The sequence below is a fragment of the Dermacentor variabilis genome, unplaced genomic scaffold (genome assembly GCF_050947875.1).
Source record: "Dermacentor variabilis isolate Ectoservices unplaced genomic scaffold, ASM5094787v1 scaffold_13, whole genome shotgun sequence".
Lineage (NCBI taxonomy): Eukaryota > Metazoa > Arthropoda > Arachnida > Ixodida > Ixodidae > Dermacentor > Dermacentor variabilis.
In genome coordinates, this window is record NW_027460291.1 from 29,007,585 (window position 1) to 29,031,618 (window position 24,034).

General features: G+C 49.8%; 1 protein-coding gene across 1 annotated transcript in view; it reads left to right on the forward strand.

Moving 5' to 3' along the window:
* LOC142566813 (cholinesterase-like) overlaps nucleotides 1-20,643 on the forward strand; it is a 65,836-nt gene extending 45,193 nt beyond the window's left edge. The window contains exon 3 of the mRNA XM_075677693.1: nucleotides 19,728-20,643. Within this exon, the coding sequence (XP_075533808.1) occupies nucleotides 19,728-19,869 (142 nt within the window). The 3' untranslated portion in view covers nucleotides 19,870-20,643. The remainder of the gene's footprint in view (nucleotides 1-19,727) is intronic.
* Nucleotides 20,644-24,034: the final 3,391 nt, after the last annotated feature.

A 24,034-nucleotide genomic window follows, 5' to 3' on the forward strand; every position in this document is an offset into this window, starting at 1 on the left:
CACGGGTGCGAGGGGCAGTGTGGAAATGGTTACATGATGAGCGGCATTGGAGGCAGCTGTGGTAAAAGACGACGACGAACGCACGGGCAGTGGCACGAGCGCGAGGGGCAGTACGGGAACGGTTGCGTGATGAGTGGCATCGGAGGGCACTGTGGCAAAAGACGACGACGAACGCGTGAGCTGTAGCACGGGTGCGAGGGGCAGTGTGGAAATGGTTACATGATGAGCGGCATTGGAGGCAGCTGTGGTAAAAGACGACGACGAACGCACGAGCAGTGGCACGAGCGCGAGGGGCAGTTGGAACGGTTGCGTGATGAGTGGCATCGGAGGGAACTGTGGCAAAAGACGACGACGAACGCGTGAGCTGTAGCACGGGTGCGAGGGGCAGTGTGGAAATGGTTACATGATGAGCGGCATTGGAGGCAGCTGTGGTAAAAGACGACGACGAACGCACGGGCAGTGGCACGAGCGCGAGGGGCAGTACGGGAACGGTTGCGTGATGAGTGGCATCGGAGGGAACTGTGGCAAAAGACGACGACGAACGCGTGAGCTGTAGCACGGGTGCGAGGGGCAGTGTGGAAATGGTTACATGATGAGCGGCATTGGAGGCAGCTGTGGTAAAAGACGACGACGAACGCACGGGCAGTGGCACGAGCGCGAGGGGCAGTACGGGGACGGTTGCATGATGAGCGGCATCGGAGGGAACTGTGGTAAAAGACGACGACGAACGCACGAGCAGTGGCACGAGCGCGAGGGGCAGTTGGAACGGTTGCGTGATGAGTGGCATCGGAGGGAACTGTGGCAAAAGACGACGACGAACGCGTGAGCTGTAGCACGGGTGCAAGGGGCAGTGTGGAAATGGTTACATGATAAGCGGCATTGGAGGCAGCTGTGGTAAAAGACGACGACGAACGCACGGGCAGTGGCACGAGCGCGAGGGGCAGTACGGGAACGGTTGCGTGATGAGTGGCATCGGAGGGAACTGTGGCAAAAGACGACGACGAACGCGTGAGCTGTAGCACGGGTGCGAGGGGCAGTGTGGAAATGGTTACATGATGAGCGGCATTGGAGGCAGCTGTGGTAAAAGACGACGACGAACGCACGGGCAGTGGCACGAGCGCGAGGGGCAGTACGGGAACGGTTGCGTGATGAGTGGCATCGGAGGGCACTGTGGCAAAAGACGACGACGAACGCGTGAGCTGTAGCACGGGTGCGAGGGGCAGTGTGGAAATGGTTACATGATGAGCGGCATTGGAGGCAGCTGTGGTAAAAGACGACGACGAACGCACGGGCAGTGGCACGAGCGCGAGGGGCAGTACGGGAACGGTTGCGTGATGAGTGGCATCGGAGGGCACTGTGGCAAAAGACGACGACGAACGCGTGAGCTGTAGCACGGGTGCGAGGGGCAGTGTGGAAATGGTTACATGATGAGCGGCATTGGAGGCAGCTGTGGTAAAAGACGACGACGAACGCACGAGCAGTGGCACGAGCGCGAGGGGCAGTACGGGAACGGTTGCGTGATGAGTGGCATCGGAGGGAACTGTGGCAAAAGACGACGACGAACGCGTGAGCTGTAGCACGGGTGCGAGGGGCAGTGTGGAAATGGTTACATGATGAGCGGCATTGGAGGCAGCTGTGGTAAAAGACGACGACGAACGCACGGGCAGTGGCACGAGCGCGAGGGGCAGTACGGGAACGGTTGCGTGATGAGTGGCATCGGAGGGAACTGTGGCAAAAGACGACGACGAACGCGTGAGCTGTAGCACGGGTGCGAGGGGCAGTGTGGAAATGGTTACATGATGAGCGGCATTGGAGGCAGCTGTGGTAAAAGACGACGACGAACGCACGAGCGCGAGGGGCAGTACGGGAACGGTTGCGTGATGAGTGGCATCGGAGGGAACTGTGGCAAAAGACGACGACGAACGCGTGAGCTGTAGCACGGGTGCGAGGGGCAGTGTGGAAATGGTTACATGATGAGCGGCATTGGAGGCAGCTGTGGTAAAAGACGACGACGAACGCACGGGCAGTGGCACGAGCGCGAGGGGCAGTACGGGAACGGTTGCGTGATGAGTGGCATCGGAGGGCACTGTGGCAAAAGACGACGACGAACGCGTGAGCTGTAGCACGGGTGCGAGGGGCAGTGTGGAAATGGTTACATGATGAGCGGCATTGGAGGCAGCTGTGGTAAAAGACGACGACGAACGCACGAGCAGTGGCACGAGCGCGAGGGGCAGTTGGAACGGTTGCGTGATGAGTGGCATCGGAGGGAACTGTGGCAAAAGACGACGACGAACGCGTGAGCTGTAGCACGGGTGCGAGGGGCAGTGTGGAAATGGTTACATGATGAGCGGCATTGGAGGCAGCTGTGGTAAAAGACGACGACGAACGCACGGGCAGTGGCACGAGCGCGAGGGGCAGTACGGGAACGGTTGCGTGATGAGTGGCATCGGAGGGAACTGTGGCAAACGACGACGACGAACGCGTGAGCTGTAGCACGGGTGCGAGGGGCAGTGTGGAAATGGTTACATGATGAGCGGCATTGGAGGCAGCTGTGGTAAAAGACGACGACGAACGCACGGGCAGTGGCACGAGCGCGAGGGGCAGTACGGGGACGGTTGCATGATGAGCGGCATCGGAGGGAACTGTGGCAAAAGACGACGACGAACGCGTGAGCTGTAGCACGGGTGCGAGGGGCAGTGTGGAAATGGTTACATGATGAGCGGCATTGGAGGCAGCTGTGGTAAAAGACGACGACTAACGCACGCAGTGGCACGAGCGCAAGGGGCAGTACGGGAACGGTTGCATGATGAGCGACATCGGAGGGAACTGTGGCAAAAGGCGACGACGAACGCGCGAGCTGTAGCACGAGTGCGAGGGGCAGTGTGGAAATGGTTGCATGATGAGCGGCATTGGAGGCAGCTGTGGTAAAAGTCGACGACGAACGCACGAGCAGTGGCACGAGCGCGAGGGGCAGTACGGGAACGGTTGCAAAATGAGCGGCATCGGAGGGAACTGTGGCAAAAGACGACGACGAACGCGCGAGCTGTAGCACGGGTGGGAGGGGCAGTGTTGAAATGGTTATATGATGAGCGGCATTGGAGGCAGCTGTGGTAAAAGACAACGACGAACGCACGAGGAGTGGCACGAGCGCGAGGGGCAGTACGGGAACGGTTGCATAATGAGCGGCATCGGAGGGAACTGTGGCAAAGGACGACGACGAACGGGCGAGCTGTAGCACGGGTGCGAGGGGCAGTGTGGAAATGTTTACATGATGAGCGGCATTGGAGGCAGCTGTGGTAAAAGTCGACGTCGAACGCACGAGCAGTGGCACGAGCGCGAGGGGCAGTACGGGAACGGTTGCATAATGAGCGGCATCGGAGGGAACTGTGGCAAAAGACGACGACGAAGCGCGAGCTGTAGAACGGGTGCGAGGGGCAGTGTGGAAATGGTTACATGATGAGCGGCATTGGAGGCAGCTGTGGTAAAAGACGACGACGAACGCACGAGCAGTGTCACGAGCGCAAGGGGCAGTACGGGAACGGTTGCATGATGAGCGGCATCGGAGGGAACTGTGGCAAAAGACGACGACGAACGCGCGAGCTGTTGCACGAGCGCGAGGGGCAGTGTGGAAGTGGTTGCATGATGAGCGGCATTGGAGGCAGCTGTGGTAAAAGACGACGACGAACGCACGAGCAGTGGCACGAGCGCGAGGGGCAGTATGGGGACGGTTGCATGATGAGCGGCATCGGAGGGAACTGTGGCAAAAGACGACGACGAACGCGCGAGCTGTAGCACGATTGCGAGGGGGCAGTGTGGAAATGGTTGCATGATGAGCGGCATTGGAGGCAACTGTGGTAAAGGTCGACGACGAACGCACGAGCAGTGGCACGAGCGCGAGGGGCAGTACGGGAACGGTTGCAAAATGAGCGGCATCGGAGGGAACTGTGGCAAAAGACGACGACGAACGCGCGAGCTGTAGCACGGGTGGGAGGGGCAGTGTTGAAATGGTTATATGATGAGCGGCATTGGAGGCAGCTGTGGTAAAAGACAACGACGAACGCACGAGCAGTGGCACGAGCGCGAGCGGCAGTACGGGAACGGTTGCATAATGAGCGGCATCGGAGGGAACTGTGGCAAAGGACGACGACGAACGGGCGAGCTGTAGCACGGGTGCGAGGGGCAGTGTGAAAATGGTTACATGATGATCGGCATTGGAGGAAGCTGTTATAAAAGACGACGACGAACGCACGAGCAGTGGCCCGAGCGCGAGGGGCAGTACGAGAACGGTTGCATGATGAGCGGCATCGGAGGGAACTGTGGCAAAAGACGACGACGAACGCGCGAGCTGTATCACGAGTGCGAGGGGCAGTGTGGAAATCGTTACATGATGAGCGGCATTGGAGGCAGCTGTGGTAAAAGTCGACGACGAACGCACGAGCAGTGGCACGAGCGCGAGGGGCAGTACGGGGACGGTTGCATGATGAGTGGCATCGGAGGGAACTGTGGCAAAAGACGACGACGAACGCACGAGCAGTGGCACGAGCGCGAGGGGAGTACGGGAACGGTTGAATAATGAGCGGCATCGGAGGGAACTGTGGCAAAAGACGACGACGAAGCGCGAGCTGTAGAACGGGTGCGAGGGGCAGTGTGGAAATGGTTACATGATGAGCGGCATTGGAGGCAGCTGTGGTAAAAGACGACGACGAACGCACGAGCAGTGGCACGAGCGCAAGGGGCAGTACGGGAACGGTTGCGAAATGTGCGGCATCGGAGGGAACTGTGGCAAAAGACGACGACGAACGCGCGAGCTGTAGCACGGGTGGGAGGGGCAGTGTGGAAATGGTTATATGATGAGCGGCATTGGAGGCAGCTGTGGTAAAAGACGACGACGAACGCACGAGCAGTGGCACGAGCGCGAGGGGCAGTACGGGAACGGTTGAATAATGAGCGGCATCGGAGGGAACTGTGGCAAAAGACGACGACGAAGCGCGAGCTGTAGAACGGGTGCGAGGGGCAGTGTGGAAATGGTTACATGATGAGCGGCATTGGAGGCAGCTGTGGTAAAAGACGACGACGAACGCACGAGCAGTGGCACGAGCGCAAGGGGCAGTACGGGAACGGTTGCATGATGAGCGGCATCGGAGGGAACTGTGGCAAAAGACGACGACGAACGCGCGAGCTGTAGCACGAGCGCGAGGGGCAGTGTGGAAGTGGTTGCATGATGAGCGGCATTGGAGGCAGCTGTGGTAAAAGACGACGACGAACGCACGAGCAGTGGCACGAGCGCGAGGGGCAGTATGGGGACGGTTCCATGATGAGCGGCATCGGAGGGAGCTGTGGCAAAAGACGACGACGAATGCGCGAGCTGTAGCACGAGTGCGAGGGGCAGTGTGGAAATGGTTGCATGATGAGCGGCATTGAAGGCAGATGTGGTAAAAGTCGACGACGAACGCACGAGCAGTGGCATGAGCGCGAGGGGCAGTACGGGAACGGCTGCATGATGAGCGGCATCGGAGCGAACTGTGGCAAAAGACGACAACGAACGCGCGAGCTGTAGCACGAGCGCGAGGGGCAGTGTGGAAGTGGTTGCATGATGAGCGGCATTGGAGGCAGATGTGGTAAAAGTCGACGACGAACGCACGGGCAGTGGCACGAGCGCGAGGGGCAGTACGGGAACGGTTGCATAATGAGCGGCATCGGAGGGAACTGTGGCAAAAGACGACGACGAACGCGCGAGCTTTAGCACGGGTGCGAGGGGCAGTGTGGAAATGGTTACATGATGAGTAGCATTGGAGGCAGCTGTGGTAAAAGTCGACGACGAACACACGAGCAGTGGCACGAGCGCGAAGGGCAGTACGGGAACGGTTGCATGATGAGCGGCATCGGAGGGAACTGTGGCAAAAGACGACGACGAACGCGCGAGCTGTAGCACGAGTGCGAGGGGCAGTGTGGAAATGGTTGCATGATGTGCGGCATTGGAGGCAGCTGTGGTAAAAGGCAATAATGAACGCGCGAGCCGTAGCACGCGTGCGAGATAGCAGCATGGGAATACTTGCATGATGAGCGGCATCAGAGGCAGCTGTCGTAAAAGATGACTGCGCACGTACGCGCAGCTGCACGAGCTCGAGGGGCATTATGGGATCGGTTGCATGATGAGTGGCATTGGAGGCAGCTGTGGTAAAAGGCAACGATGAACGCGATGAGCACGCGTGCGAGATAGCAGCATGGCAATACTTGCATGATGAGCGGCATCGGAGGCAGCTGTTGTAAAAGATGACTGCGCACGTACGCGCAGCTGCACGAGCGCGAGGGGCATCATTGGATCGGTTGCATGATGAGTGGCATTGGAGGCAGCTGTGGTAAAAGGCAACGATGAACGCGATGAGCACGCGTGCGAGATAGCAGCATGGCAATACTTGCATGATGAGCGGCATCGGAGGCAGCTGTTGTAAAAGATGACTACGAACGTACGAGCAGCGGCACGAGCGCGAGGGGCATTATGGGATCGGTTGCATGATGAGTGGCATTGGAGGCAGCTGTGGTAAAAGGCAACGATGAACGCGATGAGCACGCGTGCGAGATAGCAGCATGGGAATACTTGCATGATGAGCGGCATCAGAGGCAGCTGTCGTAAAAGATGACTGCGCACGTACGCGCAGCTGCACGAGCTCGAGGGGCATTATGGGATCGGTTGCATGATGAGTGGCATTGGAGGCAGCTGTGGTAAAAGGCAACGATGAACGCGATGAGCACGCGTGCGAGATAGCAGCATGGCAATACTTGCATGATGAGCGGCATCGGAGGCAGCTGTTGTAAAAGATGACTACGAACGTACGAGCAGCGGCACGAGCGCGAGGGGCATTATGGGATCGGTTGCATGATGAGTGGCATTGGAGGCAGCTGTGGTAAAAGGCAACGATGAACGCGATGAGCACGCGTGCGAGATAGCAGCATGGCAATACTTGCATGATGAGCGGCATCGGAGGCAGCTGTTGTAAAAGATGACTACGAACGTACGAGCAGCGGCACGAGCGCGAGGGGCATTATGGGATCGGTTGCATGATGAGCGGCATCGGAGGCAGCGGCGCTACAAGGCAACGACGACCGCGCGAGCAGTAGCACGGGCGCGAGGGGCAGTATGGGAACGCTTGTATGATAAGCGGCATCGGAGGGTACTGTGGCAAAAGACGATGACGAACGCACGAGCAGTGGCACGAGCATGAGGGGCACTATGTAAACGGTTGCATGATGAGTGGCATCGGAGGGAGCTGTGGCAAATACGGCGAACCCGACCTGTAGCACGCGCGCGAGGGGCTGTGTGGAAATTGTTGCATGATGAGCGGCATTGGAGGTAGCTGTGGTAAAAGAGGACGACGAATGCACCAGCAGTGGCACGAACGCGAGGTGCAGTGTGGGAACATTTGCATGATGAGCATGTTGGTGTCAACTGTGATAAAACACGACGATGAACGCGAGCGACAGTATGTGAATGGTTGCACGATCAGAGGCATCGGAGTCAGCTGTGGTAAACGACGACGACGAACGCGCTATCATTAGCACAAGCGCGCGCGGCAGTATGGGAAAGTTTGCATGATGAGCGGCATCGGAGGCAGATGGGGTACAAGACGACGACGAACGCGAGAGACAGTAAGGGAACAGTTGCATGATCAGAGGCATCGGAGTCAGCTGTGGTAAAATACGACGAACGCGCGAGCAGTAGCCCGAGCGCGCGGGGCAGTATGGGAAAGTTTGCATGATGAGCCGCATTGGAGGCAGGTGCGCTACAATATAACGACGCACGCGCGAGAGGTGGCACGGACGCGTGTGGCAGTAAGGGAACGCTTGCATGATAAGCGGTATCGGAAGCAGCTGTTTGAAAAGGCGACGAACGCACAAGCAGTTTCACAGGCGCGAGGGGCATTATGGGAACGGTTGCATGATGAGTGGCATCGGAGGCAGCTGTGGTAAAAGGCAACGACGAACGCTCGAGGAGCAGCACGAGCACGAGGGGCGGTATGGGAATGCTTTCATGATAAGCGGCATCGGAGGCAGCTTTGGTACAAGACAACGACGAAAGCGTGAGCAGTAGCACGAGCTCGAGGCACAGTATGGGAACGGTTGCCTGATGAGCGGCATCGGAGGCAGCGGCGGTACATGACAACGACAAACGCTGGAGCAGTAATACGTGCGCGAGTAACCGTATAGGAACGCTTGCATTATTAGCGGCATCGGAGGCAGCGGCGGTACAAGACAACGACGAACGCGCGAGGAGAAGCACGAGCGCGAGGGCGGTATGGGAATGCTTGCATGATGAGCGGCATTGGAGGCAGCTCTGGTACAAGACAACGATGAACGCTGGAGCAGTAATACGGGCGCAAGGAGCCGTGTGGGAACGCTTGCATCATTACCGGCATCGGAGGCAGCGACGGTACAAGACAACGACGAAGGCGAGAGCAGTAGCATGGGCGCGGCGGGCAGTATGGGAACGTTTGCATGATGAGTGGCATCGGCGGCAGCTGTGGTACAAGACAATGATGAACGCTGGAGCAGTAATACGGGCGCGAAAGGCCGTGTGGAAACGCTTGCATCATTAGCGGCATCGGAGGCAGCGACGGTACAAGACAACGACGAACACGCGAGGAGCAGCACGAGCACGAGGGGCGGTATGGGAATGCTTGTATGACGACGGCATCGGAGGCAGCTGTGGTACAAGACAACGACGAACGGTGGAGTAGTAATACGGGCACGAGGGGCCGTGCGGGAACGCTTGCATCATTAGCGGCATCGGAGGCAGCGACGGTGCAAGACAACGACGAACGCGAGAGCAGTAGCATGGGCGCGGGGGGCAGTATGGGAACGCTTGCATGGTGAGCGGCATCGGAGGCAGCTGCGGTACAAGACAACGACGAACGCTGGAGCAGTAATGCGGGCGCGAGGGCCGTGTGGGAACGCTTGCATCATTAGCGGCATCGAGGCAGCGGCGGTACAAGACAACGACGAACGCGCGAGCAGTAGCACAGGCGCGAGGAGCAGTATGGGAACGCTTGCATGATGAGCGGCATCGGAGGCAGCTGTGGTAAATGATGACGACGAACGTGCGAGCAGTGGCAGGAGCGCGTTTGCGTGGTGCTGCCAAGGGACGCCGACGCTCAAACTAGGAACGGGCGCCTAAGCGCTGCACTCTGAAAAATACCACCGCAGTCTGAACTAGGAAAGGAGTAATTACATAGATATGCAATGCATATTGAAACAATTCATCTGGCATTTCAACAGTATTCCCGAAATAATCAAGATATTTTTTAGACATGGAAATAAAATCCAAGTCGCAATCAGAGAACCTATTGAGGATGCGAGTGATTGAGCTACGTAACATTTGATCACCGGAGTTTGTTCTACTTGGTTGCACCTTCCAATTTTCACAACGATTTGTGGCATAAGTGGCTGTTATGACGTAAGTTATAAATTGTTAGTATTGTATCGGTTGCATACTTCAATTTATTTTTTAAAGCTTTAGAGACCCTATAATAATTAAGGTTTGCCAGCCTGATCAAACAATGCTTCTCTAGCAAAATAATCACTGCATGGTCAGGTGGTGAATTTGAAAAGATGTCAAAAATCTATTTTAAAGACGAATAAGTTAATTAACATGTTACCATATTGTATTTATCTATACCAGAAAGTAATAACCTATCTTCGAAAGAAACAAATAATTTTACATCCAAAGATTCATTTTTATTGGTAGTATGTCTTAATTTCCGCATACTAAGCGTACGTGCTAACTTCGCAGCAATATTTGATACATGCACAACGAAAACATATTTTTGAAAAGTGTAACACCGATTATCTTAAGACGGCTCAATGTTTCGAGCAGGTGATCCTTAAAAATGGGATGCTGCTGCTCTTTGCGTGCCAACTCTCGCTGCGGAAGATAATTGCTTTAGTTTTTCGGCATTTATTTGCAAACCATGTGAGAAAGCCTAGCGAACTATAGCTTCTGTAGCAGCTCGTTACACGTTTCCTGTAAAGATGAATTTCTGTTTGCGTAATACAAATAGACGGCACGTTTTGTAGCTTAAACTTATTTCCTAAGCTTTATTTCCTATATATATATATATATATATATATATATATATATATATATATATATATATATATATATATATGATCTAAGACGCCCAGGCCTCGGTTCAGAACACATCATGTGAATAAGACACATCGACTGCGTAAAAAAGGCATAAATATCGGAACGGCTGAGCTCGCTCACCGCTCCTCTGAGCAAATCGCTTCTCATGGCTTTCGGACCAATCAGTACTTCACGTCGGCTTTCAAGTGGATCAAGGGCAACAATGTAGTGTGTGACCTGTGCTAAGTCCTGTTAATTATCATCGCCGTCCCAACAACATGCGACCTAGCCCGTTCCGCAGAATCTAGTTCTGGTACCACGCACGCCGAGAAGCACAAAAAAATGTAGGGATAATATATCTAGACTAAATGAATTAGTGAGTTTTCATGCTAGGAACACTTGGTTTCATGTGTTATTTTAAATCGTACTGTATTTGTAACCTTCTAATGTGAAGGCAAGGGAAAATTTAATCTGTGTTATAATCTGTTATGTAGATATTAGAGGTGGACGATCGAATATGGACTTTTTCGAGTACGAATCGAATACCAATAACAAGTATCGAATATCGAATACACAAACGCCAACGTACATACGTACAACAGGAATATTTTTTCGGTATATATAGGAACACGCTTATGATGAATAGACAGTCAACTACCACGGACAACTAGGATCGTTTTAAACGCAAGATCACTACAGTTGTCATGAAAAGAACTGCACGACTAGCAGCTTGACAGCTTTGGAGCTGAGTATTAAGCTTTCTAAGAATGACAGGATGCTGTATGACCAGAGTTCCAACGACGCGAAATAAACAGTTCTTGAAAAAAAATATCAGAAGTTATGGAAAAATTTAAGAGAAAGCTAACGAGATATTTCTCTGTCCTACACACATGAAGGGCCTGCTACAAGGAAAACGTGACCGGTTGTAACGTAAAATATGGAAGTTTCGGCCAAACCCATTCATATGATGACGGATTAGTCAGCGAAGCTGTCGATCGCTGACCACGCAACTATGGCGAAAATGAGCGTCCGGTCTTGAGTTTTGATTTCACCGCAGTGAAACTCGAAGGAAGTGGCAACTCACGCTTCTGCCGCTTGGACGCAGACTCGAACGACCTAGCTTGACGGATACGAGCGGCCTCCACTGCACGATCTTCATCGGTAGCTTGCACTCGACGCCAGGGCCGGATTAAGATAAATGGGGGCCCTGGGCTGTTGCGCATGCAGGACCCCTTTCCCTATACTGACCGCTCCCCCCCCCTATCGTCTGCTACGCTACTGGAACTATGCCATGTTTCATTTTAATTCCACCAAAATTAAATAGAACGAAGTGCGATCAACGGGATTATTGTTATTGTTATTATTATAAGAAAAACAATAAAAGGTGCTTCAAACGCGTGCTGTTGTAAACACCAACACATATGTTCACTTTGTGATTATTCTGCATTCTGTTTTTAGCAAAAGCTAGGCTTTAAGAAAAAGTTTAGTGCACTCAAGACGAACAAGAACGTAGAAAAGACAACACGGCTCAGATGTCGATCCTTCTGAAGCTAGGCTTTGTTTGCATCACTAAGTTTAATCTCGTGAGGAGATGCATGGTTGTGTCCAGAACATTCTTTTTAGAATTCAAGCATCAGACTGCAGTAATCGTTATACACGTTACTCCATAAATATGCAATAGATATATACAATACTTAAGGCAATACAAACACCATTAAAATGCACAAGAATACAGATGAACATCACCAACTGTAATTACAAAACATTATTTGAAAATATTTTCGTTAAAGGTAAGACAAGCAAGGACGGACACCAAATAATCGTGGCACTATCAAAAACAACAAGAATACAGTTCTTTATAAGCACGCTAAATATCACAAGAAGAACAAGCAAGAGACGAACAACGAAGATTTGAATATCTTGAATTACACTGCTCAGCGTTTCATTGGCAACGTGGGGCTGGTAGGCGACACAACGAACTTATTGCAACTATTCATGTATAGCGCAAACAGTCCTCTTTTAAAATGGCATCTTTCGGGCCTTCGCTTTGGCGAAATCAGATATAATCTGTTCGAAGGATAGATCGCGGAGGTCACTTTCAATGGACATGATAGCAAGTGAGTTCACCTTGTCGTCAAGGAGGCTCGACCCAAGGCGATTTTTTATCAGTGACAACACGAAAAACGATCGTTCGGTCTCACAGTTTGCCACGGGTATGCTTAAGTACATTCGCAAAGCAATAGAAAGGTTCTGAAACACATCAATAAGCTTTCTTTCGTGCAGCAACTTCATTATTCCCAGGGGACTCGTGTCCTGGCACACAGAGTTGTGCAGAAAGTTCGCAAACTGAACGATTTCAGCGAAAAGTGCTGGCTCCAAATGATTTTTGTAGGATTTCACCAACTTCTCAGCCCTTTGTGCCAGTGAGGCCTCGCTCCTAACTTCTGTCAGCAATATTAAGCACCCGAACCTTTTGCAGAGTTCAGTGTAGGCAGCCTTTCGCACTCGCAAAGCAAAGCCTAGGCTGTCATGTACAACATTGTAGGTCTCTACGATAAACTTTTTGCTACCTTGTAGCGCACAATCGCTTTTCAAAACAAGCTGTTGGCCAGTTCCTCCCATGCTGTCCAAAAGATCCCTCCATCGCTTAGGTGAAGCAGCAAAGAACACATACAGTCTCTGAATTACAGTGAAAAATTTGACTGCCTCAAGGCAACTGTCAACGCTACACGGGCCAACTAAGTTCAGTGAATGACCAGCACACGGGACGTAGACTGCCAATTCGTTCAGGTGATTAATTTGAGCTTGCAGCCCTTTTTATTTTCCGGACATATTACTCACATTATCATAAGCTTGGTCCCTACAATCATCAATTGAGATGCCATTGGTCGTCAAGAGGGACATCACGGTGTCGAAAAGATACAAGCCGGTATGCGATTCAATTGGAACAAATCCAAGAAAGCGTTCGTACACTTTCCCATTTAAATAGCATCGTAAAACAACTGACAGCTGATCAACGTGAGTAAGGTCTGGAGTCGAATCAGCAATTAGAGAGAAGTATTTCGCGCGTTTTACTTCGTCAACGAGACGTTCCTTGACAGCCATTGCCATATGCTCGATAAATTTATCAAAAATGGTTTTTAACGGATACGATGGGTGACCTTTTCCTTTGTTCCCGTAGCGTTTGATGTGCTCCTCTAGAAAAGGATCAAACTTGGCAGTGGCCTCAAGCACTCCCATATAATTTCCATTTCTCGGTGAACCAAGTATCTCCTCACTGCCCCAAATGCTAAGTTGCGCTCAGCTAGAAGCTTAACTACAATGACTACACGCGTCAACACCTCTGTCCAGTAAGTGGTCTCAGTGACAAGATGCTTAACCAGCTCCTTGTCAGTTGCGCTGCTCGAGTTAGAGCGGACGAGCCATGCTGCCACGTAGTTCCGGTGCTCGACGCTATTTTCATGTGCGCAAAACTTTTCTTCTACTTTTTTCCAATCAGAAAAGCCGTGCGTGGTGAAAGCACTGGGGTTGTTTGAAATCCAAAATAGTTTGCACATGAAACAGTAAACGGAACCTTTATACTCCGAGTACATTAACCAGTGTCGCTCGTACGCCTCCCCATTTACAGTGTTTCGCACGAAAAGATGAGGTGACATATAGCGTTTCTGAGTTTCGTACTGCCTTTCGGAAGACCGAAAATTTTCTGCCCGATTTTGAAAATACAATGGCCCTTTCTCAAGGCATACACTCTGAAAGCTGTCAGTAATAATGTCCGAGCACTTAGCAGGGTCACTTCGGAGAATCTCGCAACGTACCTCTTGCTGCGGGGGTGTCTGCATTTCTCTGTTGCCGCATCGAGAAGCCGTTTCATTCGTCCTCTCGAGGCACACTTTGTGGGTGGGAACATGATTATTTGAAGCCAAAGTAACAGGAAACAAGTGAGTCGGTTCTTCGAGTGTTGTTTCCTCTCGCTCGTCAGTAGAAGGAGGCTCATCGGGTAGGTTTGGCATCTGTTGGTTAGCAGTAGTAGAAATCGGGCATGGCGGACCGGACACCTGGAGCTCTGTGGCAGGGGCACGGCCGAGTAGCATAGACGTTGCTGACTCAGGAACAGGACAGGGCTCGGTTAGCATCGGTTGCTCAGAAATATGGACGACCGAGGTTGGCACCGTTTTCACAGGATCCAGACAACCAAGATGAGTCAAAACTTGCTTCTTGCCAGGAAACCGTGGTGATGGAGTTGGCAAGTCCTCCACAGAAGCACAGTCGGTACTATAGGGAGTTTGACACGGACTCTGGGTAGAGCGATCATACTGCTCCGCGGAAGCTGCGTTCAGTAGGTACTTTGTCATCTTTGGTAGCTTCTTTTCACGCTCTTCTCTTTCTAACTTCGCCTTTCGTTTAGGCGCACCACTTTGATGTTTCCGACCGAGCATTTTCCCATGAATGGATGCTAATTGTTTAACAGGCACTTCGTCAGTCCGACGCGACCGCAGGTGTCCAACGGTGGCCGTCCCGATGACTGGCGCAGGCTGCCTGGATGTTCACTGGCTGGCCGAGAGTGGTGCGTCCCCCGGGCGCTCCTCAACGGGCAGGCTTATGCAAGCTTAACCGGCGGCTCGGGGCTGAATCGCAGCCCGCGATCAACTTCCTTTTATAGACACACGCCGCGCCCGTCTGTTACTAGCACCAAAGCAGGCATTCACACACGCATAGAGTTCATTGTACAAATTTTATTTTTCTCCGTACAAACTCACTCCTTCTCCCGTTCCAGTCTCGTCTTCCAATTGGCTAGGAGCAGTCGTCTGTTCTGGGAGGTTCTCGATTTTTCTTTCACCCCGTCGACGCGAAGCGCGAGAACGAAGGCGAGAGGGCGACTTCTAGCGCGGGCGAAGTTACGCGCCCTCCGTCGCCTCTGAGTCATCTTTTACTTATTTCTGGGAAGTTAGGCGGCCAGTCTGACCTACTTTTTCCGTCGAGCGCGCGTGAGGGTGCGCAGCCAGTAGGCAGGAATGGGCCCTGGTGACGGGCCTCTGTGTCCAGCTCTCCAAGTTCCCCCTTCACTCTTCCACAACTCTAGCCCGAACAGTGAACATTCCATGCCCCACGGCATGCGGACAAAAGCACGTGTGACGCCTTCTTTGCTTTCCTACCTAGACGCTGCCATCAGACTCATCACCATCTGCTATCGGACTCATCCTCCCCCGCCCAAATTACCATCACGGTAAAGAAAAGTCGAATGGGAGGCACTGTTGGGTACTGCAGCACATCCTTTCTATGAGAAGGACAGCGGCGGAACTATTTGAAAGGTGGAGGGTGGCGTGGTCATGACGTGGGGCAAGGGAGATTTAGGTCCTCGTCCCACATTACGTGTTTTAGGTGTTTCCCCTTTACCCCTCCTCTCCAGACAGCACTGGACAGATAGACTGACAGGAAACCACGAAAACTCTTTCAAGCAAACGCATCTCGCTTCGTAAGAAAGAGGGCCCCGCCGGGGTTGCAGGGGATTCCTGTTTTTGCAGCTCGACAAGCTCTCGCCAAATGATCAGGCTAAACGCATGCTATTACATTAAGCGGGGGGCCCCGTCTGCTCATTCTGGTTTTCTCGCTTCATACATGTCGCTCGAAGTTCCGTTGCCCATGGTTCCATATACTAAGCAGGTTAGAATAAATGTGCCCCCTTCTCCTACTGTCCGAGGTGAGGCCCTGGGCTGCATCCCCCTTAGCCCCCCCCCCTCTTAATCCAGTGCTGCTGGACGCCGACGATGAGACTCTCGGATCTGCTCTCGCTGATGTTCTTGGGAGTCATTGGCCGCATTCTCCGCTTTCGCACGGGCACGCTGTCGTTGTTTATAGTCGCGTCTCTGCTGTCGACGTCTCTCCCCGTACTCAGCCTGCTCTTCGGCCGTGCTCGCAATGCGTGGTCTTCCCCTTTTACCGATTTTTGTTGGAGTTGCAACTGTTGCACTGGTCTACCTCAGCAATGCACAATCCGGTTCTTACACGCCGCGGCATTCCAAACCATCCTTATTCTTCTGTAAATTTACTTGTCATGATCCGGGTCCCGTGTGAGTAATTGACTCGCACTCCTCTTGCTAAAGACCGGGTCATCATCGTCGTCGTCGTCATCATCATCATCATCATCATCATCATCATCAATAGCAGCAGCAGCAGCAGCCTGGTTGCGCCCACTGCAGGGCAAAGGCCTCTCCCATACTTCTACAACTACCCCGGTCATATACTAATTGTGGCCATGTTGTCCCTGCAAACTTAATCTCATCCGCCCACCTAACTTTCTGCCGCCCCTGCTACGCTTCCCTTCCCTTGGAATCCAGTTCGTAACCCTTAATGACCATCGGTTATCTTCCCTCCTCATTACATCTCCTGCCCATGCCCATTTCTTTTTCTTGATTTCAACAAAGGCCGGATACTTGCGGGTGAAAGTGGTACAAGCGCACTCCCGGCCAGGTTATTGGCCATTATGGGACTTCAACGCTTGGAAAGGGGTGTCACCTACCTGAAGGAATCCCTACATAACGGGTGCACTTAGACGCCACATGAGAAATTTCCCCCACGGGAGCGGCCCGAACCTCCTTTTTAATTTTCTTGGAAAAAAAAAACACAACCTTGTTAAAATGCAGTGTGTAAGGTCCTGTTGGCCTAAAAAGAAGCTAGAGAAAAGAAAAGGCAGATGGGGCGTTAGTGGAGGATTTTCTGTCATCAGCAAAATGTTTTGCAATGCAGAAAGTGAAAGAAAGCTGGAAATTCTACATTCACACAACACCACATGCCAATAACATAAAACTGAGTAATAGATTTTTGAAATATCAATAATTCACCCGATATCGGTAATTTATATCACCTACCCACACCCATGGCGCCATCTTCTTACTTTAAAAGCAAGGAAGGTGTATCTGCGGTTTTGTGAACAAGGGGCCCGTAGGGGCCTCAATATGTCCACCTTTGTTCTTCTGTAATTTTTCTGATTGTGACGAGTGTTTCTTTATCCTTGCTTCCAAAAAAAAGAGGAAGGCAGGAAACGATCATTCAGCAATTACTTGCAAAGACCACAAATAAATCAGAAACGATAAACTTTAACCATGCGACACCCTAACATGGCCTTTATTTACGCCTGCGTCACGGGCACCCATTGCGAATAACGGCACTTTGACGCTTCGAAGCACTTGCTTAAGCAGGTTTTGCCAAGGACACCCACACACATTTACTTCCTCGTGCAAACAATTTTTGCATACTTTTACTGAATTTGATCCATTGTAGGTGAAAAATGTTGTAATATGACACGTTGTTGGCAGAGTTGCCGGAGACATTATGTTGCAGGGACTGCATCGTGACGCATGCGAAAACTTAAGCACCATGACAACACACTGCACTACGTGTAGCAGTGACCACTGTTAAAGCCACGAGGACGGAGAGCACGGCAACATTAAATATAAAAGTGCGTCAGAAGGCGATCCTCTTGAACAGAAATCTATAAATGTGGAAGTCAATTAGAACTACGGCAAGACATTACGGCCGTTCAATTAAACATGCATTGATGCAACGCACGGACGTTGCAAATAATCATTGTTCATACCGGTTGGAGTTGCTGGATGTCATCGCTATTGCTATACGTTGATGCTGCCGCTTAAACTAGCTCGAGAGCAAATTTTCGTCAATGACAAGTCTGACTACGTCCATTCAGCTGCCAAAGGGAGTAGCCGTTCTGATCAGTGGCGTAGCCAAGGGACGTCACACCAGGTACATGCCCTCCCCCCATGTTTCTGCAAGTATGCGGCCTGCCCAATCGCTCATCTGTGCATTGCGCGCCCGTGCAATGCACAGTTGCTGCCAGAGTACAACCCCGCCCTCCTCACTCGTTCCCCTCCCCCCCCCCCCAGAGCCATGCACCGGACGGGACACGGGGCATTTCCTCCCCGCTTTCCTCCATTGCACGTGCGAGATTTAGCCGTGATAGTTAAAAAAATTAAAATTAAATTATGGGGTTTTACGTGCCAAAACCAATTTCTGATTATCAGGCACGCCGTAGTGGAGCACTCCGGAAATTTCGACCACCTAGGGTTCTTTAACGTGCACCTAAATCTAAGCACACGGGTGTTAGCCGAGATAGTCGGTGCCCCTCGGAGGCGGTCAGAGTACAACGCCGCCTCCCCTCCCTCCGGGTTCTTTCTCACGACGGCAGACGGCGCCTTTCCTGCCCGCTTTCCTCCCTTGCGCGCGCGAGATTGAGCCGCGATCTTCGGCTCCCCTCGCACGCTTGCATTCGTTCTTTACAGCGTGGTGACGGTGTTATCGCCTTTGTACTTTGTACGAAACATCACGGCGACGGCGATGCCAACGCCACGAGTGTACAGGAGGGTCCAGGAGTGCGCCAGGAGTGTCCAAATAATTGCTATCGTAATCAAAAATTTCTGGCTACGCCACTGTTCTTTATGTTGTTTTTCACACATAAGAGTGAGGTTTGATACGCATGTCAGACGGCACGCGATGCGTATATGCGTGCTTTTTCAGCCGGTACGCATCTGAGTCAGTGACTTGTATCGACTGAGATCGCTAGAAGAATACTAACCAATTGATATCGTCACTTACTATGTCAAGTGAGAGCGGCTATTCCGGAATGCCTACTTCCCGCTCCCTTTTCGGGATGTTGCATGCATCGGCGTACAGATCAAAACATCTCGGCTCTCAACTATCCGCACCCGTGCACAAGTCGAGGTCTGTGCTTGATTGAAAACTTACAGCACGGCAAGCAACAATCTCGCAATTGTCAAAATCCTAGCATAGCGCAGCTTGTCCGAGTCTTCGAGCTTGTTCCGAGTGTCATCCACTTGTGTCTCGCTTTGCGCACGCCTAAACAGTAAATAATAGCGACCAACAAGTGGTAGAAAAAAAATAGAAAAAGAAAAGAAAAATTACAGAACGCGCCAGGGTTTGATCGGTGAATGACGTGCATGTTAAAGGCAGCATCGTAGATGATGCCCAATTAAGGATGATACGGACAGTAGTTCCAAGGTATGTCCGAAAATGTGGTACGAAATACATGGGCATTTGGGTTACTTTTGTGCTTAAATGCGTAAAATAGCGTTTTGTTAGAAAACTAGGGGAACAACAGTGCATTTTTATGGCAAGTTTAACGGCGCACATCTCGAACTGGGGCCATTCTGGAAATTCAATCCAGGTGGAGACGCCTTGCAATGTCACCGGCTGCAATTAGTAAATTGCAATATATGCTCTAAAGTAATTAAGTAAGAAGATAATTCGTTAATCTTTGTTAATTTGTTGAATATATCTTTAGGTTTCTCTTGCAAGTAATGTCCGCCTCTCTGAGTAATGCAGCTGAAGCATTATAATTATGTCATCTGCAAAAGCTGATTTCTAAAATCTTCATAAAACTGAAAAAAAAAAGATCACCTAGAATGCAGGGAACATGTTGAACAAGTAAGGACGAGAAACGGTGCACACATTATTTCTTATCAATCTCAGGCAAGCGTTTGGTAGACCAGCACTCTAAGAGTAAAGGAGGGTGAACATGGAGAACAGCATCGAAAGCGTGAATCACAATGTCGCTTCTGCACTGCACTCGCAGGAAGCCGGCGCACCCTGGCGGTCTCCCGTGGCCGGCGTTCAGCGAAAAGCAGCCCGTCTTCCAGTGGATTCAACCCGGAAATTACACGCAGATCAGAGACCTCTCTGAAGGAAGATGCGAGCGGTTCAAAAAGCTGCTTTAATTATTTGCTTCTTTGGTCTTCCTAGGCAGCCGGGGTCACGCGCCGCGATAGTCCCGTGGCTATGGCGTTGCGCTGCTGAGCTCGAGGTCGCTGGTTCAATCCCGGCAGCCGCGACCGCATTCCGATGGTAGCGGGATGCAAAAAGGCTTGTGTGCTGTGCACTGAGTGCCGGTTAAAGATCTCCAGGTGGTCAAAAATAATACGCAGTCGCCCACTACGCCATGCCTCATAATCATACGGTTTCGGCAGGCAAGACCCGCGCATGTAATTCTTTAAAGCACGAGCCAACATGAGAGCGCTATGCTTTGTTCCCTGCTTCGCGCTGGTGAGTCATACCTTGCTCAGTTGTTGCGAGACAATTGTCACGCATCAAAATACCCCTTTAGTTGGCTATCAGCGTGTCGCGTGTGTATGCGTGCCGGTGTACGTCAGTAGGCGGCGTCCGCTTTGTAGCTACGGCATCCTAAGATTGACCGAAACGAATCTCGAAGGTCAGGCTTCTGCGTACTATAGGCCCCAGAAGCGGCGTTAGGGTCGCCAAGCTCTGTACACCACCAAGACAGACCTGCGTTTTCACCGCAAATCATTAGGAGAAAGGAGATAAAGCGTTTAAGACTGCTGTATGTCTCGAAATTCGCAGAACATTTTCTTTTTCTTTTTTTTTTTGCCTCTATCGTGTAACAAAACTACCGCTACTGTTACTCTTCTGGTTTGTCAATAAAAATAAATTAACATGACAGCCTTTAGGCCGTTTAGTGTCTGTATCGAACTTCCCATTGTTTATTGGAAATCAATCTCTCGTGGCCTACTTTTTTTACTATATATTAATGATATTGTCAATGTCGTTAACACTCCAGTTCAGATTCGTCTATTTGCTGATGACTGTGTTTTATTTAGAGAAGTTACCTGCATTACTGACCAATATGACCTTAACTCTAACTTAGACAACGTGTTGAAATGGTGTGAGCAATGGGGAATGCTTTTTAATGCAACTAAGTGTGTCTATCTCCCCATAACGCGCAAAAAAGTCCCCTTAGACTAGACTTACAATTTAGCTGCATCACCTTTACTGAAAGTAACATGCTATAAATATTTAGGCTTAACATTAATGAGTGACTTATCATGGAACTTGCACATAAATAGCATCTGCTCTGCCGCTTTCCGGAAACTATGCCTTATGCGCCACAAACTCAAATCTGCTCCGTCTAGTGTTAAACTACTCTCTTACTTTTGCTTAATTAGGCCAAAACTTGAGTATGCCTCCATAGTTTGGGACCCTCACACAAAAATTAACATTAAGAACCTAGAAAGAACTCAAAGAAAAGCAGTACGATTTATTTACAGTAAATTTAAGGCTACTGACTCCCCCACTGCATTACTAACCGATAACGGTATTGAACTACTACAAATTCGAAGAAAGAAAAGTCGGTTAGAGTTTCTTTCAAACTTAATTAATCATAGGATTGCCTTAGACACCGCAAAATACGTATCCCCCTTGACAAGCAGACCCACTCGGCACCACTACCCTCATTCTCTAACACCTATTTTCGCAAGGACTGACACTTATCGGTACTCTTTTTTTCCACAAACAATATATGACTGGAATAAACTAACTGAAGCATACCCCCAGCGCCCTTGAGCTGTATATAATTTGTGTAAATCTTGTTATTTCGTGTATTATTATAGTTGTATGGTAATCAAGTTAAAATTTTTCTTAATCGTCTACCATACGACCAAACAATTTGTGTGAAAAACGTGTTACACACTTGTTTCATCTTGTTCTTCTGTGTATATCATCTTTGTTTTTTGCTCACCCTGCTTGGACTTCTTGTCCGCAGTATTGTATAAATATAAAAAATAAAAAAAATAAAAAAAATCTTGAGTGCCCTGCTATCAAATCAAATCAAATCATATTTTATTCTGCAGCAAGTATCTGTATGGTCACCTGGGCTAAAAGCTGTACGAACAGCTTGACGAAGGCCCAGGAAACCATTACATGGCAGCAGCAGACAGAACGAAATAACGATAGCAATACAGAAGTAGTCATCAAATCAAATCAAGTACAGCAATCAAGTACAGCAATAACACAGAAGTTTTCTTAAACGACATATGAAGAAAATACGGATTACATGTGCACAAATTATGTTCGCAGTTGTTTTCGACTAAAACCAGCAGTATCTTTATGTTTATTGAGAAAAAATGGCAGACTGTGGGCCAAGGATTGCAGCTTGTAATCGGTTCTAAACTGTGGTAAGGACCAAGTGTCAGTACAACGAGTGTTAACTATTGGTGTACGATATTCAAGGGAAGCAAGTTGTGCCAGGAAATTACGCATACCTGTGAAAGAAAAGTATATTATTTGTAACAAACGACATTCATATATATTATCTACACGGATCAAATTGAATGATGCTATTGTGGGATTAACACTAGAAGTTGGTTCAATGTTAGCGATAAGGCGAATAATTTTCCTCTGCAATACAAGAAGCTTGTTCATATTTCTTTTAGTTGTTGTTGCCCATACCAGTGTACAATGGTTAATGTGAGAAAGAAATAGGGCGTAATATATTTGTAGTTTAGCGCTTGTGGGAAGAAATGTGCGGCCGCGTGAGATTACACCTGTAACTGCAGACAGTTTTCTGGAGATGCAAACAGCATGAGCATCCCATTTTAGATGGGCAGAAAAATACATACCGAGAACCTAAAAATTAAAATAAATTATGGGGTTTTACATGCCAAAACCACTTTCTGATTATGAGGCACGCCGTAGTGGAGGACTCCGGAAATTTTGACCACCTGGGGTTGTTTAACGTGCACCTAAATCTAAGTACACGGGTGTTTTCGCATTTCGCCCCCATCGAAATGCGGCCGCCATGGGCGGGATTCGATCCCGCGACCTCGTGCTCAGCAGCCCAACACCATAGCCACAGAGCAACCACGGCGGGTCCCGAGAACCTTGTGCTCGGTGACTATTTCTTTATGCTGGTCTTGAAAAATGAATGAACTTACCGGAGGAACTGCTTTATTCTGAGCACGAAAAATAACTACTTTGGATTTAGTTGTGTTTACTTTGATTTTATTTACTCTAGTCCATGCCGATAGTTTAGTAAGGATATCATTGCATTTTGGCTCTAGTGTGCTAATATTACTCCCAGAAATAAGTTAGGTGCTATCATCAGCATAGATTACGAATTTTATTTTGGTGTCGATATTTATGATATCATTGATAAAAGTATTATATAAAAGGGGCCCGATATACTTCCTTGTGGCACGCCACATGCAATTGGTAAGAATGATGATCTTTGGTTGTTAATATACACGCACTGGTACCTATTTTCTAAGTAGGATTTAACTAAAGCCAAAGCTGTACCACGAATTCCATATGATGAAAGCTTACTAATGAGAATACTCTGATCAATGGAGTCAAATGCTTTACTAAAATCAAGGAAAATTCGGGCTGTCAGTAAATTATTATTATTATTTTCCAAAATTATTTCCTTCAGGGCTAACAAGGCGGCTTCAGTCGACCGCCCCTAAAACCATACTGTGAGTTTGTCAAAATACTGTGCTTATAATAAAAGTTTCTAATGCGAGAAGGAATAATTTTTCCAGTCCCTTCGAAAAAACTGGGAAGACGTAAGGCACATGTCAGAAGTGACATAGCCACTACGTTTTGAACATCGAGTGCAGCTGTAAGCGGAACCTTTTTGTACCATTTGTAGGGAAAGCCACCTCTCTATGCGTGTATTCTATACTTACTTCAAATACTTTTTTAAAAAAAAGAAGAGGCCGACAAAGCTTACTTGAATGAGGTTTCTAAACACTTCTTATCTGCCCAGCGGACATCTCTTGCAGGAAAGCCAACGCAATTCTTTCGCGAAAAAACTTATTACGTTAATAAGCGTCTTAGTTACAAACATTACGGTACATGTTTTGAGTGAAACATTTAAGGGAATCGCCTTAAAATCATCTTACCTGTTTCTACATATCGAAATGGTATAAAACAGAAATACCTTCCCCGCCGTATTATTTGCTCAGTCAACCTAAAAAGTAAATTATTTGGTTTTACATGCCTGAACCATGATTTAATTATAAGGCACGCCGTAGCGGAAGAGAATCCGGAAGAAAATGGACTACCAAGGTTTCTGTAACGTGCACCGAAATT